Source organism: Pomacea canaliculata, linkage group LG1 (genome assembly GCF_003073045.1).
Source record: "Pomacea canaliculata isolate SZHN2017 linkage group LG1, ASM307304v1, whole genome shotgun sequence".
NCBI classification, from domain to species: domain Eukaryota; kingdom Metazoa; phylum Mollusca; class Gastropoda; order Architaenioglossa; family Ampullariidae; genus Pomacea; species Pomacea canaliculata.
In genome coordinates, this window is record NC_037590.1 from 27,437,918 (window position 1) to 27,453,740 (window position 15,823).

Sequence of the window (15,823 nt, forward strand, 5' to 3'; positions counted from 1 at the left end):
TTTCACACCCGCATGATAATTATGTGTATACACTTGTACACACAAATGAAGCCAACATAGCTGTCGAGTTGCTGCCAACCACTTGTGTGCCTGCACTCACATTATGTAGTGTGTATGAAGCAGTTAATCCTTTTGTTTCTGTGCTGTAAAGTAGTGACCACAAGAAGCAGACTGATCCAACACCATATAATATAGAGCTTTTTATTTCACAAGTTCAGCGAAGCACATTCTTGATACTTATTGCTGTAAGCAGTAAAAATAGCGCAGAATTATGGTTTTTACTATATGATTCATATCTGATATGACAAATAGGCAAGGTAGTGATCCCTTGAGCACTTGTAAAGTATGTGAAAGGCCAAGCCAATAACTCAAGACACTACTGAAGAGATGCAGGTAGTGACTGATCCAAAAAATTGAGTTGATCAAGAGCACAGGGAACAAGGCAGCAATGACATCCACAAAGATCAATTTGGAAATAATAATGGCACCACTCAACAAATTGTTCCCAAGAAATTTAAACAGGCCATCTTGTTGACAAAATCTACTGCAAGATTTTTCTCTAAAAAGCACATATGACAGGCTACCTGACTGCATCTCCAGTATAAAAAATAGTTGCTTACAGTAATTGTAAATGCATATTACATACCTCAATGGTGAAAGTGAATTGGGTAAAGGAGGCAAGCAAAAAAAAAAAGACAATTTTATATACAGTGCGGTCTCGAAAATAACACTTCATCCAATACCTTTCTGTTTTATTACATTGTGCATAATCCAGTGGTCCCAGAGACATGCCAGAGCTATATTTGCATTTTTCCATATACATATATATGCCATGGACTGTTATATGAAAGGTTTATTAAATGTCCTTGTACACATCACCCAGCAATCATTCTGACCTTGTTCTTATGAGAAATAATGACATAGTTGTTTCTTGCATGAAGACCCAGCATGCATAGAAAACAGCAGTTCTACAGAAAGTCTTGCTTATGTGTCATTATCCTTAGGGTCACCTTAGGCACCATGTTAAGTATGAAATATGAAGAATCAAGAGCAGACGCCAAGATACAGGAAACAAGGAAAGTAGTTGTCTTAATTTAGTTCAGTGAATTTTTATCTATCATTTGTGCAAAACTTCAATTCTTCTCCCACTATAGTGGTGAAGATTCATACAAATCACCTACACAGCTGACAAAAGCAAGAACCACAAGAAGAAAAGCAGTTTTCAGGAAAAAAGAAACAAATCTGAATACGGGAATTTCATGTCTGGCATGACTAACCCAAGACAAAGCAAGCATCGCTATATACACTTTTTTTGCCTTTGGAATTTGGCATCACAATACATATAAGCATTCATATAATAAGTCTTCCTGTTTTGCTATTTCTATTGATTACACCAGTTAAAGTTTTAAGTTTGAATGATAAAATAATGTATCATGCTGTAGATTATTATTAACTAATTAAGAAACAATGAGCTGCTGTGTAACGACATGCAGATGGTAGATCAATGTGAGTTCTGGAGTAAGAAATATCAACATCTAGACTGTCAAAAGTGTTACTACATGAAAGGTCTGTCTCCAAGTGAAATTGATGTTAAAAGTTCAAGTTTGCATGCTCATGATTTCTGAGGAAACTGGACAAAGGACTAAACAGATGCTAATCATGTCTCCGAGCCTTCTTCCTGTCCATCATCCGCACTTTCATCTTCCAATCTGGATGCCATGGATGATGCTCCTCGCCCGCGTGTCTGAGCTGCTGGTCTGTTTAAATATTAAGAAAAAACTCTTGTCAACAATCTGCTTAGAGTACTCTACATTCTAGAGACAAGTGATGATGATCTCGATGCCCTCTCACCCATCTTTCCCTGGCCTATTCCCAAGATAATTTTCCCTCCCACCCACCTTTCCCTGGCCTTTTCCCAAGATAATTTGCTTGTAACGTTTTATGCACTGAAGTGCATGTGATGTACTAAACGATATTTTTGGTCATGATCCTTATACTAGAATGCTTAAGATGCCAAAAACCCAGGTTAATGTGAGCCAGATGTTTCTTCCATTCCTGCAAATAGTGGACATACTACATTGCTGTTCAACCTCTAACTAGTGGGATACATCTCACTAATGACATATCAGCAAGGCCTAAAGTTTCTTAGGATGGCATACGTGCCATTCCTTTTCACGAAAGTGGGCAGAGGCTGTACAAATTGTCACTAGGAAAAAGCCAGCTTACCTGTACTTCCTCAGCTGGGAGGTCTCGCGTACAAGGACATCGTTCTGCTCCATTTGATCATCCAGTTCACGTTGCAACTTTCGCTTCTGAGCATTGATGCGTGCCGACTCTTCCTCAGCCTCATCCACCTGTCGCTTTAGAGCCTTCACTCGGCTGTTCATCTTCTCAAGCTGTATCAAGCAAAGTACCAAAACAAGAAAACTGATTTTCAAGCATCATCTAAGAAAATAGAACTATGCCTTCCAAAACATACGCATCTCCCACTATAATCTCCTACCATGGAAAAAAGAAACAATTTGCTAAAACCACCTGTGCAGCTCACTGCATTTGCATCATAGTCTGAGTGCACATTATATGCTATCATTAATACTGAAAAACAAGTGCTAAAAATTGCTGCTGAATTCTGAAAACACCAACAGAACAAACAGGAGACAAATTTGACAAAATACCATCTCATTGACTCCCTACAGGTAGGTGTCTTTGATGCCATTGTCAGCATTTGGAAATATAACACCAGTACTGAACAATGCAAATGTATAGGCTTCAAAAGGGTAATGACCAAAAAAAAAGGTTAAGTCCAATGAAACATCTATTTTGCAGATCTGCTTGCATAATCTTAGAATGTAGCTATGTATATACATACACATGTACAAGCACACAAAGCTACACATGAATGATGGAATATAGAAACTTCTATTGCATGTAGTCTCCACTGCTTGCCACAAACCTGTTCCTTATACTGATCAGCACTGCGACGCTCATCTTCCGCCTGTATCATCAGTTCCTTAAGGCGTTTTTCCATCTTGCGATTGGTGCGAGCCAGTGCTGCCCGCTCTCTGTAAAACAGAGAGACTTTGAAAGTCTTTCTTCTTCACCTCATTCACCAGCAGACAATCTGGTTCATTGACTTTATTTTTTTTTTTATCAGACTGAAAACAATGCTACCTAGATGTTTTTACCATTAAACTCAATTTAAAATGCTAAAGATATGATGTGTAACACATAACAGAGGAAAGTTTACAGTGCCTTCAATTTTATTTCAGTTTGAAATGCATATTAAATGTTTTCTCAGGGCTTCTGCTTACGCAAAAAATTGCGTACAGTAATGCAAAAAATTGCATACAGTACGCAGGAGGACTCCTTCAATTTTCGTCAATGGGGTCCCCTTCAAATTTGGGCAAAGAACAGGGACCCCTTAAAAATCTAAAGGGGTCCCTGGGACCCCAAAGAATTTAGCCTTAGCAGAAGCCTGTTTCTCCTACTTGATATATCTTAATGGTAGCCAAGGATGCTACCAGCCCCAAGAAAGGCCTTTTTAATAAAAATAAATAAATAAAAAATTCAAAATTTGTAAAGCTCCTAAGGTGTATGTTCTTACCACTTAAGAAGAATGAAACAAGGACAGCATACGAGGGACAGGAAAACAAATAACATATGAGCTATAAAAGAATAAACCACCGTACTAAATGAAGAATAAAATCTACATACAGAAAACACAAAGGAACCAAATAACAAGAGCTGAGAGTAACATGATATTGCAAAAGGAAGGGTGTGACAAAGGACTAGCATTATGGGAAAAGGTGTTAGGAGTAATTGTTGACAGAAGAGGTGTGTTTTCAGTGCACGTTTAAAGGATTCAATAGTGGGTAGGTGGCGGATATGGAAAGGGAGAGAGTTACTTTGTTTCACTGCACAATAACTAAAAATCTTGAGGCCATGTGTTGTTGATTTGGTGACAGGAAGAGTAAGGACACGATCATCAGAGAAGCGGAGTTGTCTAGCTCGGACGTAAGGGAAAAGCAGTTCATAGAAATAATCAGGACAGGTGCCAGAAAAGAAATTAAAACACAGCATGGACAGTTTGTACTGGATGCAAGAAAGGATGGGAAGCCAGATTAGAAAACAAAGGAGAGGGGTGGCGTGGTCCCGTTTCCTAGCTCTAAGCACCAGATGTGCAGTAGAGTTCTGTACTTTCTGGAGTTTGTGAAGAAGGTATTCGGGGAAGCCAGCAAGCAAGGAGTTGCAGTAATCAAGTTTGGATAAAACAAATGCACAGACAAGAGTGTTGGTAGCCCCGTGACAAACAAAGGTACGTCCGCGCTCCCCCTTAACCAGCAATGTAAGCTAATTTCACTAATACCGGTATAAGAAACTTTTAAAAACTGACCACCATCGCGCCCCCCAAGGGGGGCGTGCCCCACCGTTTGAGAACCGCGGGTCTATATGCTGACTGAGCATGGGGGATGAGCTGGTGCTCTTGTAAGTAGGCCCAGAGCTGTGTCAAAACTACTTTCTCTAGGATCTTGTTTAACGCACTGAAATGGATTTCTTAAAAAGTGGCTTCACCGTGGCATTTTTAAACAAAGATGGGAAAATACCTGCTGACAACCTGACATTTACAATATTTGTGATGGCTGAAAATAAAATATCTAAGCACTCAAGAAGAAGGCTTGTGGGTACTGGGTCTAACTGGCAAGTTGTTGGCTTGGCTTTGAGAATAATCGCCTTTATATCAGCATCAGAGACTGGTCGAAATTTGGTCAGAGAGCATCCCAGAAGAATATCTATCACAGGAGATGCTGTCAGGCACTGATACCGATATTTTTTTCCAGACCAACACCTGGGTCTGTCAAAGTGACTACTCATGACTGGATACCTGTTCCAAAGACTCTGCAAGAGAAGAAGCCTTCTGGTAGATCAGATTTCTTCTAAAGAAAGCCCCTATAGATCCCATGAGACCTGTCTTCACCAGGGTTTTATACTCACCTCTTTATGGTGCCCAAGCCACATGGCAAACCAGTGGTAACTGAGATAGGTGTTGAAGCTCATGAACTGGATGCTTAAGCTTTATTGGACTAGTGAACTTTTCTGGACATGAAACCTCATTCTCAGAACAGAAATGGTTCATATCTAGATGACTTGCTGAGCTAACGTACAATCCTAGTCTAACAACCCCCTTTAAAGTAAACAAAAGCTTCTCTTACTTTGCTTCTTGGTCAAGCTGTTCCTCCAGATTGGCAATCTTACTCTCGAGGGCAGTTATGGTAGCTTTAGTACGAGCTCGATTCTGCCCCTCCAGCTCCTGAAGTTTGTCACGCATTTCTTTGTTCTGGCGCTCAAGGACCAGCCTCTGATTTTCAAGCTTCTGTGACACTGAACGCTCTGCTGCCAGATCAGCAGCCATCTGGTCCATCTGTGCATCATCATGTTTTAGAAAACTTGTTATAATCAGAACTTTGCCGGTAAACTATATTTATTAGAAAATCTTTAATTACGATGCAAAAGAGATTATTAGTATTTTACTAAAGACAGGGAGCAGAGAAGTAAAGCAGATTTCCATCAGGCTTTGTTGCTGGTAACCATCCCTCACATACTCCTCACTACAAGCCATTCTCATAACTCACCTGTATCTGTGCCTTGCGAGCCTTATCATTAGCCATCTCGGAATTTGTGTGTTCATCCTCCATCTCATCTTCCAGTTCTGATATCCTTGCCTCCAGGCGTCTCTTTTCATCCAGAAGTGCTTGCCTGCAAAAAAAATCACATTAATTGGTAATCCGATCTACCACAATTTATTCCTAAATTGCTAGGTAGTTATCCCTTATTTTTTCTTAGGTCATTTGGGGGGTGGGTTGGAATGAGATGTTTTAGACCTCACCTATCTTAGGACCCATTTTACTGAAAGTGTAGAGGTATCTCCTCTCCCTCTTACTGCTTTACCTTTCCCCAACCTTCTATGGAGTCAGGTACTCATCCCTTAACAGTGTTCTGACCACTCAGCTATCTACTTACCCTGCATGCTACATTCAAGATAATAATCATAATTTAATAATGAGCACTTCCACTTGTGGGCACAAGCTCCACAAGACTACCATTACCAAACTTCCACAGTCCAGCAGGTAAAAATGGTTCAGGGTTAGGGTGGTGACGGCAAGTGGAACTGATTAATGAAGCATGACTAGTGGGGTAGTTAGCACCAACCTCACCTCCCTCACCAGGTTGAACCATTTTTTTTTTCTCACACTAAGGAAGTTCGGATTTTAAGCAACAGCAAGAAGTTACAGTGGTAAAAATGAAGATAAGAACAACTGCCACTATCATACCCAATCTAATACTTGTCGGCACAAGGCTGTCAAAGGTCACAACATGTGACAGTTTTAAATAAAAAAGTTCCTCATTCAGCACTTTGCCATGTATGACAGAAGTAAAGATTCCAGACACTTTCCCACAATGATTGTTTCAAGACATTTATCGTTAAAATATGTGCTAGGTCATACTGCAATTACACTAGCTAGTAATGGCACTAGTAGCTCACTTTCCAGACGCACTGCTGCCAATCTCATCAGCCAGCTCATCCCGTTCTGCCTCTGCATGACGTCGACCCCTTTCTGCAGCAGCCAGATCCTCCTGCAATCTTAGCAGTTCTGCTTCCAAGTTCTTCACCTGCATGTGAATTTGTTACTTGGTGAGAACATCTGAACTAAAGCAACACTGGCTTCTGATCTGATGCTTCAGTTACCCTTTTAGATTTTAATATCTCTATATTTAAATTAAAATTATCATAAATATGGTGAACTAGTTCAGTAAAACTAAAAGTCTGCTTAAAAAAAAGAAGTTCCTGTTTTGCATCTTTGCTCACCCGCTTTTCATTATCTTTCACAGCAGCAGCCATCTCCTCCCGTGCAATGCGTGCCTCTTCAACTTCGCGCTGGTAATCCTTCATCTGAGCAGCCAGCTTCTTGTACTGCTTAACAGCATCTTCCTTCACCTTGTTGGCCATTTCCACTTGCTGCTCTAAGCCTTGCAAATCTCCTTGCAACTTATTGCGAGCGTTTACTGCAATGGCTCTCTGCTTGCGCTCATCCTCAAGCTCTGCTTCCATTTCTCGCAACTGTTAAACAATAAAATAAATTTTTCCATACCATCATTGTCTTCCTTTTCATCAATGATCAAGATATTTATCTCCAATGCACAAGTTGCCTGCGAGTACAAAAACTCCACCACAAACTAATCTAACGAGATATTCTATAAAAAGACTAAAGTTAACTCTATCTTTACATAAGGCTAAAAGAGATCAAATCCCTCTGTATGCATGAATTTACCCTTTTTCAAAAAATTATTAAAAAATAACTAGAGAAGATAGAACAACAATTTAAATTGATTATGACAGATCAAAATGTGTAGAAGTGGAAAAGTTTACCTTAATCTTGCTTGAGAACTCACTTTTATGATAATCTAACCAAAATTAGGTATATGTAGTGAAGTTTGGAAAAGTATTTTTCAAACATTTCAAACATGGCATGGCCCGAAATTCGGGAGCAGATGAAAACCATTTTTACACTATTCGTGGTCAAATTCTCCTTCATCTGAAGCAGGAATATCCTCTGGGGTGTTCTTTCATTTGTCGACGTTTCAGATGCATGATGTTCACAATGTGTACCATCGAAAAGGACAGGTAGTGTAGAATATCGGCGAGACTTTCGTTGTAACATACGTCCTTCGTCATGTAAGGGAGATAATTGTGTTCAGAAATGCCTAAACTATCTTATTATGTTTTTCTTTTAAACCACGAGCTGTAAAGGCCTAAAAAATTACAACAATGAATCAGCCCTATGTGTATACTGCGTAAACAAGCGAGCGGGGCAAAATCAGTCATCTGTGTTGAGAGCGTAAAGAAAGAGTTATACCTGTTTAAGCAATGATCTCTTAGACTCTTCTTCCAGCTCCTCACGACCAGCAACATCACGGTCATACTGAGCCTTCAGGGCCTGCATGTTCACTTCCAAACGCAGTTTTGCATCTTCTGCTGCCTGAAGTTCATCTTCTAAGTCCTCTATTTGTTGCCTCTGCTCAGCTACTGTAGCTTCCAGGTTACGTTTGGCCTTGTCTAGTTCATGGACCTGTTGATGAAGTAGTTTGATTCCATTATGTACACATTAGACAAACAGTACCCTATCCTTATTAATGGCAAGGCATGAAATATCAATTTCTCTTTAAATGTTGAAATGAGTCATTTGAAAGTTTTTCTTTTCTCCTATCAGTTTAAAGGACCAAATGGAAGCATTTTTTTCATGTGACAGTAGGTGCCCTCTATCAGCTGTACTGTTCAACATCTTTACGGAGAATATCATGCAAGAAACTCACAACTATCCCACCTCCATTTCTATTAGTGGGAAGCTGATATGAAACCTATGTTTGGCACAAGACATGGATCTCGAAGCAGGAACTAACTGAAAAATATACAACCTGACCAGAAGACTGACAGTTCAAATGCATATGGGATAATGTTCAGCTCTGACAAGACCGGTCATAGTCACTGGCAAAAGCACAGTATTTACAGGAACAAAGTAAGGCTAGATGAGGTAAGCAGCTTGAAATACTTCAGGTCCCCATAAGATGGCAGCTCCATGACAGAGAGGAGAATTCAGGCATTCAGAAAGTAGCGACAGAGAATGCTACTATGATCTGCATACGGGGAATAGAAAACCAAAAGATGACTGCCACACTTGTGGACACCAGGAACCACTGCTCACAACATAAGCTAGAGAGGTCTGGCCAAATGAACTGGCACAAGGTCCCAACAATGAGGTAACCTGAAGAGCTGGCTTACAGGAGTATACTGGTTGTCCTGTACAGGACCTGCTCACCATCGCTCATGACAGGCTGGAGTGGCAGGCCTTTGTCAGCTGTCGCATCTATCCATATGCTCTTCTCATCAACCGGAACCAGTCATGGGACAAATGATTGAATAAGGGAAATCTTAGGACACATACACTGCTGCACTATATATCCTGGGAAATAGGCTGCATTTGTAAACCTTCACAACCTATCAATCTTCAGCCATGTGACAGCAACTTTGATAAGCAATCAAAGTATATTGTCTCTATTGCATCCTATTTATGATTTGTATCTTTAAAAAAACAAAAACCACAAGAAAAGGGATGAAAACTCACATTTTTGCCAACATCGTCCTTTGATGAAATGAGGTCCTCTAGTTCTCGGGCCTGCTGCTGACGAATACGCTCCAGCTGATCCACCCGCTCTTGAAGCTCATCAAGGTTACGAGTCAAGTTCAGGATCTTTGTTTCTTTTTCCCTACTTTCCTTCTCAATCTGGTCACGTTCAGCAGCCAACCTGCAAATTTACAATACCTGAGACCTAACTATTTGGAATTTGTATATTTTACTGTAAAATAATCTGTCACCTGCTTAATACTACCATTTTTACTGCTTTCATAAAGTAGCTGAATAAGAGTGGTCAAAACATAAGCTGACTAACCTCTCAGACACGGCCTTTTCTTCAGCCAGCATCTGATCAAACTTGCGCTGCTTCTTTTCCATGTTGCTGGCATTAGAGCGATGGGTCTCCAAGGCAATGGTCAGGTCATCCACCTGTGGTGAGGGATCATGGAGCGAGGGGGGAAAAACACAAAATTTGTGTGTGAGCGACTTCTCAGCGACTTCCATGACACCAAATTTAATAAATATGCAACAGACATGACCCTGGATTCACAGCATTGCATCCTTTTTCAATTATTTTTTTAAGGCTGCGCTGAAATATAATAAAATATGCCACCATTCTTTAAAACAGAAAATCTTACTTCAGCTTGTAGTTTCTTGCGAGACTTGTCAAGACGATCAGCATTTGCCCGTGTTTCTTCAAGCTGGGTGTACAGCTGCTCCACTTCACGCTGAGTCTTCTTCTTGTACTCCTCAAGAGCCTCATTATTAGCCAGATCTTCTTCAGCCTTCCTTTTCACCTCAATAATCTAAAACACAAAACACTGTGTGCTCTTAAATGCTTGCAGTCTCCTGCCCAGAACTAAACCCTGCTGTATCAGAGAAACCATTTTAACAATAATAAAATGTGGAAAGATCCCATGGGAACAAATAATGCCTTGTATTAAAAACACAGTATTTCTCACCTTCTGGTTAAGTTCTGCAACAGTTTTCTCTAAGGAACGTCGGATTTCCTCTTCTTCTTCCAGTTTTTCCTGAGCAGCCTCCCGCTCTTCTTCTGCCTGGCGAAGCCTTGACTGAAGTGCTAGTTTTTGCCGCGTTTCTTCCTGACAAATATCCTGGGAATCAGCCAGCTGAGCCTCCAGTGAGGACACACGCTGAGACAACTGCAAGGCCTTTGTATCCACCTGCTCCAATTGTGCATTGGCCTGCTCCAACTCCACCTGAAGCTTCTGAACACGATCAGATGTCTCCCCACGACTACGCTCTTGTTCCTGGAGGCGGATGGAGACTTCAGCAAATTGCTGTTCTACTTGCTTGCGCTTGCGTTCAGATTCAGTCTTGGCCATCTGTACACTTTTCAGATCTGACACCAAATCTTGATTCTCTGCTTCCAGCGTAGATTTTACTTTTTCAAGAGTTGCTTTTGCCTGTGACATACACATACGTTTCCTCATAAGAACAATTAATCTAAAATGTAACACACTAAACATTTGCTAAAGATTTTCTTTTTAAAACAAGGAGCTCTTTGACCCCACATATTTTTTTTTATCTTATGGTCTCGTCATAGTTTTCTAAGCCTTTAAATCTGGATTCTGAAATTTATTTTAATTACTCTTAATGTAAAAAGAAAAAGATAAACATGCGTACCTTGCGGGCATTCTCAACTTCTTCATTGAGTGTCTCAATCTGTTGATTGTATTTTGAACGCATTTCTTGCAGCTGTTCTTCATGCGTACGTTGACTTTGCTCCAATGTTCGCTTTAGCTCCTGCAACTCCTGTTCTCGCTTAGTGCGGAGGTCCTGAACAGCTGCTGTGGTGTCGAGCGAGTCCTCCAGTTCTGTCTTCAAAGCTTCTAGTTCCTGATAAATGCAATTCACATCACCACCATTGACTTTTTTAAAAACCACCTTTCTTCAACCCTCTTTAACCCAAAACTGTATATCATTTCTGTAAAGTGTTCTCAGCAAATCTTTGGAAAAGTGCTGTATAAATGTTTTTTATTATTAACTGCTAAAACTAATTTTTCCATCATAGGGTCTTATGAAAAAGCACCCTCCCTCTTAACACACACATATGATGTTTAAGCTCCTGTGTCTAAACATCTTCATAATGACCATTAGATATATATCAATTACTTGTTGGGGTGGGAGAATCACGGGTCATCATTGATTTTATCAATATACAAACCTCATTTAAGTCTCGCTTTAGTTTTTCTGCTTTGTTGCGGGCTTCGCGTTCAGCCTCAAGATCTTCTTGCACTTCCTGTAGCTGGTTGACCAGCTCCCTTAACTGCTTCTGGATACTTTGTTTGGAAACAGTCTCCTCATCAGCCCTAAGTGCAGCAAAAGACAGGAAAAAGTTATGTCACATTCACTAAATAACCATTTCTTGATGTTATGAGTAAGAGGTGTCGCAAGACTACAGATTTCTGTGTGTAAAGACAATGCATAACGAACAAATGGAAACTCCTGTAAAAGATTTCATGAATTACAATGAGATCTATTTAAAAACCAGTTGTCAACGACCAACATCACTCAGAGCCAAACCTGTGTTGTGCTGTTCTAAATAAGAGGTAAAAGACTTATATACCACAGGCATGTGTATTAAGGATTTAAAAAAGAACATTTTTTTAGTATTCACTAGGTGCAGAAATAGGAGAATATCTCTACTAGCACATATTCAGAAGTTTGATCATCATGCTTGTGAGATGAATATTATTGTGATTGATATCAGTGAAAAATACAGCTCCAGACTACCAATTTGCAAAGAGTTACAATAGTTGTGCACCTTTGTTGATAAGATGTTAACAATACATACATTCCCTTACTACGTCATTATAATACAGGTGATGCAGTGTGATGAGGGACGTGGAAATGTTGCAACATTAACCCTGATCCTAACTTGGGATAGGCTTTTATTACTAGCCATTCATTCTACAATTGTTCAAGAACTATATTTTAATAATGCAGCAAAGTTAATAAATGGTGAAAACATAATCTGAATGATGAACAAATGGGATAAACAATTTAAACTGTATGGAACTTACTTTTGCAAGGAGATTTGGACCTCCTCCTCACGTTTAGCAAGTTGAGCCTGGAGATCTTCTACCTGAAGCCGTTTCTCATTCAGTTGGTCCCGCAAATCATTTAGCTCTGTCTCCAACCTACGCCGAATCTTTTCCAACTCTTGTCGTGCCTAAAATAATCAAAGACAACAAGAAAAGTGTACGAATCAGGTACAGACAACTAAAGAACAATTATTCTTTATTCTCCTTCATTTTGAAGCTTATTTGCACTATGCCTTTATCATAGGCTGCAGCCACAGCTGCACACTTCATTTGGGCCTTACTGCAGAAATCACTAGTCACAGATGACAGTGCATGACATTAAAGATTATGATCAAACCATTTAAGGACTAATTTTTCTACAATAATTCTCTCCCTTTGACTATAGGTAGGTAATGAATGCTACATGGCAAAACCAGCAACATAGTCTTCGCTACTGGGATTGGCTGGTGATAGAGTGCAAAGAATTTGATTTCATGCCTAATTTTGTCATAACCATGTTTCTTAATCGTGTTCTGTCAATCTCTTCTAAATAATTTTACACAAAACAAAGTCCATTATCCTCTTAAAAATTAAAAATAAAACGCCCAAATGCTTTGTATGGCTTGTTTGTAGTCAGATCTCTAGGATTTTCAAATGAAAAAAAATGTAAAAGTGGTTATGGGGAGAAATCAAGCTTTTTTTTTAAAAAAATAAAAAGTTAAATCAATCTATATTTTAGAGATCTTTGAGAAATGCACATATGACAAATTTCTGTTTAATATACTAATGATGTAAGTAGGTACTGATCAAATCCACCAAATGTAATTATGGTCAAGATACAATTTGTGTAATGTAAACTCTCAAGCAAACTGAAAAATCCAACAAACAAAGGAACTACTTATTGAGAAAACCAGGTCTACCCACCTCTCTTCCACATCAAACAGCCATATTACAAGTCTCTCACCTGTATTTCTTTCCGAAGCCTCTCTTCTAGGTCAGCAATGATCGCTTCATACTTGTTCTTCAGCTTGCCAAGCTGCTTGGACTTTTCTTCCTCCTCTACAATTTGAGCATTGGCTTCGCTCAACCTTTCTTCCAGAGACTTTTTTTCTTTGATGAGCTTAGAATTACTGTCCTCATTTATTGCCAGGTCTTCCTCAAGCTTCTTTAATTTAGCATCCGCAGCCACTTTCTCCAACTGTAGTTTTTGCCGAGCTTGCTCTTCCTCTTCTAGCCTGGAAGGAATCGTTGTCCAGTATTAATTTGAAAAGAAAATGCTCTTTACTTCTAAGTTATGGACATACCAATTTTCTGGAATGTAACACAGTGTGGCGACTGCAAATAGCATGTGAATCACCAGATGAAACCAGCAAAATTCATGAAAAGCACACTCACTGTTCCTCAAGATCATTTACTGTCTGCTGCAGTTTCTTTTTCTCATCAGCCAGAGCTGCTATTCGTTCTTCTTCCTCCTCCATCCGTAGCTCCATGTCGTGCAGGATCTCTTCTAACTCCTCCTTACGCTTGGCCAGACGTGCCCGTGACTATAACAAAAACAAGAGTGTGTCATAAATCTAAACTGCTGCTAGTATCTATATAAAAACACACACACAAAATTACTTTGACACCATGACTGCCTCTGGTCACATGATGCTTCTGTAATCGCTAAGCTTTGGATACGATTTTCATAAGTCTTTTACTATACTATTATTGGCCAACAGCACTGTTATGGATAATCATGTTTTTATGATTAAAAGTTAATTTATCTATGGAAACCAATTTTCTTTTTACTAGATTTATATCGCTATAACAAACTTAATACAGTACGCAAGATGTTTTTTTGCATAGCAATTTTACAAATCATTGTCAATGAAGAAAACAAAACAACAACAACAACAAAAACCCAAAAAACCCCATCCTCACACTGACACAGTATATCAATTAAAAAAAAATTTAAAAGGACGCGTGAAAGCAGAAGTTGCACATACTGATTTACCTCTTCAGCCTCAGCACAAAGTTCGGTTTCTGCCTGCAGCTGTTCTGCCAAAATATTTTTCTCCTCAATGATCTGGGCATAGCGCTGTTCTAATTGTTCTACTTCCTGCTTCTGCTTCTCAAACACTTCTTTCACCTTGCGAAGCTCTTCCTCTTTTGTGTGCAGCTTCTCCTCCTGACCTGTCACTGATAACAGTGGCTTTACCTGTTGAAGACAAGGCAAATGCCAATAAAATGGTAACTTTGGTAACTTAAATAGGGAAGTAACAATCGCCCCAATTAGTGTATATATGTGTATATTAGTGTATAAATGAGGGTCCTTATGCAAGAAAAGGGAAGCATATGTCCCAGTGTAGAGATGCTGTATGCAGTAGAAGCTCAGAGATGTTGTAAGTACTAAGCCAAGCACGGTCAGCCGGCTGGCAGGTGTTAATGACGTCAACGAAGAAAGAGAGTGACATCTCGGGGGGCTCATACACCTGTCCGCCAGGTTGATGGAGAGTGGGGTTAGTCACCTGTCTGCTACACCGCCGAAGTGGGGCAGAATGTCAGTAGGGTGGTCGTTCTCTTATCGATGTTGACTACTTGATTGGTTGGTGAGTGAGTGACCAATGGCATCCCTCGGTGTATGCGACGTGCAAATGCACAAAGAAAAATAGAGAACGAAGAACTGGCAGGACACTTCTCGGCACATCAGATTGGACTTCAGCATCTCTATCAACAACTTCACTTGTACCTTGAGATTGGGTCTTAAGCCAAGAGGGCAAAACTCAGGAGGAAGGATGCTTGGGTTAGAGAACCTTGAGCAAGGGGGCCAGTCAGTGACAAACAACTGCAAGGACTGCCTCCTGTAGCCATGGAAAGCAAAGGGCTATGTGACCAGGGCTTGAACTACCTGTGAGAGGACTTGCACTACCAGTGAGAGGTAGGCGTTTGATGCCAAGGCCAGAAGTCATCGTTCTCAAAGGAAGAGAATGTCTGCTAGGTTTGACGCACTCTAAAGAACCAGAGAACTTTGCACCGAGGTGGCGTTTGTTCAGCGGCTGTAAGTGGCATATCAGTCGTTGGAGACACCACATATGTCCCTGGATAGGGACAAGGCTTGACTCTGTGTCGCTGGGAAAGCAGTGGTCGCTCTCTGACGTGGATGACAGATTGGGCAGGAAGGACAATGGACAGGCGGAGCAAACACTTTTGTGGGAAAGTCATCGGAGGGCTGTGACTGTCAGCTGAAGTAATGGTCTCCGCCAAACCACCATCATGGACCCACAATAACAAGAACAGCTTTTTAATATCAGAGTTAAGTTGATGAGCATGTGAGAGTGATGGTAGATTTAGAGAGAGATAGTAGCCATGGAATAGTGGAAGTATGCTTAGTACGGATACGAGTATTTTTATTGCATGTATTTTGTATGTTTTATGTTATTAAATCTTTTCTATATGTTACATCACACGTCGAGTTTTATGTTCGGAAAGGTGGGGGCTCGTGAGCTACATGGTAAACTGTGTGATCAATGTTTGAGTAATATATATATGGTCCCCCCCCCCGCAACTTTATGTTGACCTGGAGTGGGTAGTGAGAATTGAGGTTAA

At 40.1% G+C, this 15,823-nt stretch overlaps 1 protein-coding gene across 1 annotated transcript in view; it reads right to left on the reverse strand.

The window, feature by feature from the left end:
* Positions 1–185: 185 nt before the first annotated feature.
* LOC112556951 (myosin heavy chain, non-muscle-like) overlaps positions 186–15,823 on the reverse strand; it is a 35,777-nt gene continuing 20,139 nt past the window's right edge. The window contains 18 exon segments of the mRNA XM_025226460.1: positions 186–1,757; positions 2,227–2,396; positions 2,954–3,062; positions 5,211–5,419; positions 5,631–5,754; positions 6,542–6,669; positions 6,866–7,117; positions 7,914–8,126; positions 9,180–9,360; positions 9,505–9,617; positions 9,827–9,994; positions 10,151–10,615; positions 10,836–11,048; positions 11,377–11,521; positions 12,236–12,384; positions 13,200–13,470; positions 13,631–13,779; positions 14,232–14,435. Coding sequence (XP_025082245.1) covers positions 1,658–1,757; positions 2,227–2,396; positions 2,954–3,062; positions 5,211–5,419; positions 5,631–5,754; positions 6,542–6,669; positions 6,866–7,117; positions 7,914–8,126; positions 9,180–9,360; positions 9,505–9,617; positions 9,827–9,994; positions 10,151–10,615; positions 10,836–11,048; positions 11,377–11,521; positions 12,236–12,384; positions 13,200–13,470; positions 13,631–13,779; positions 14,232–14,435 — 3,363 coding nt within the window. The 3' untranslated portion in view covers positions 186–1,657.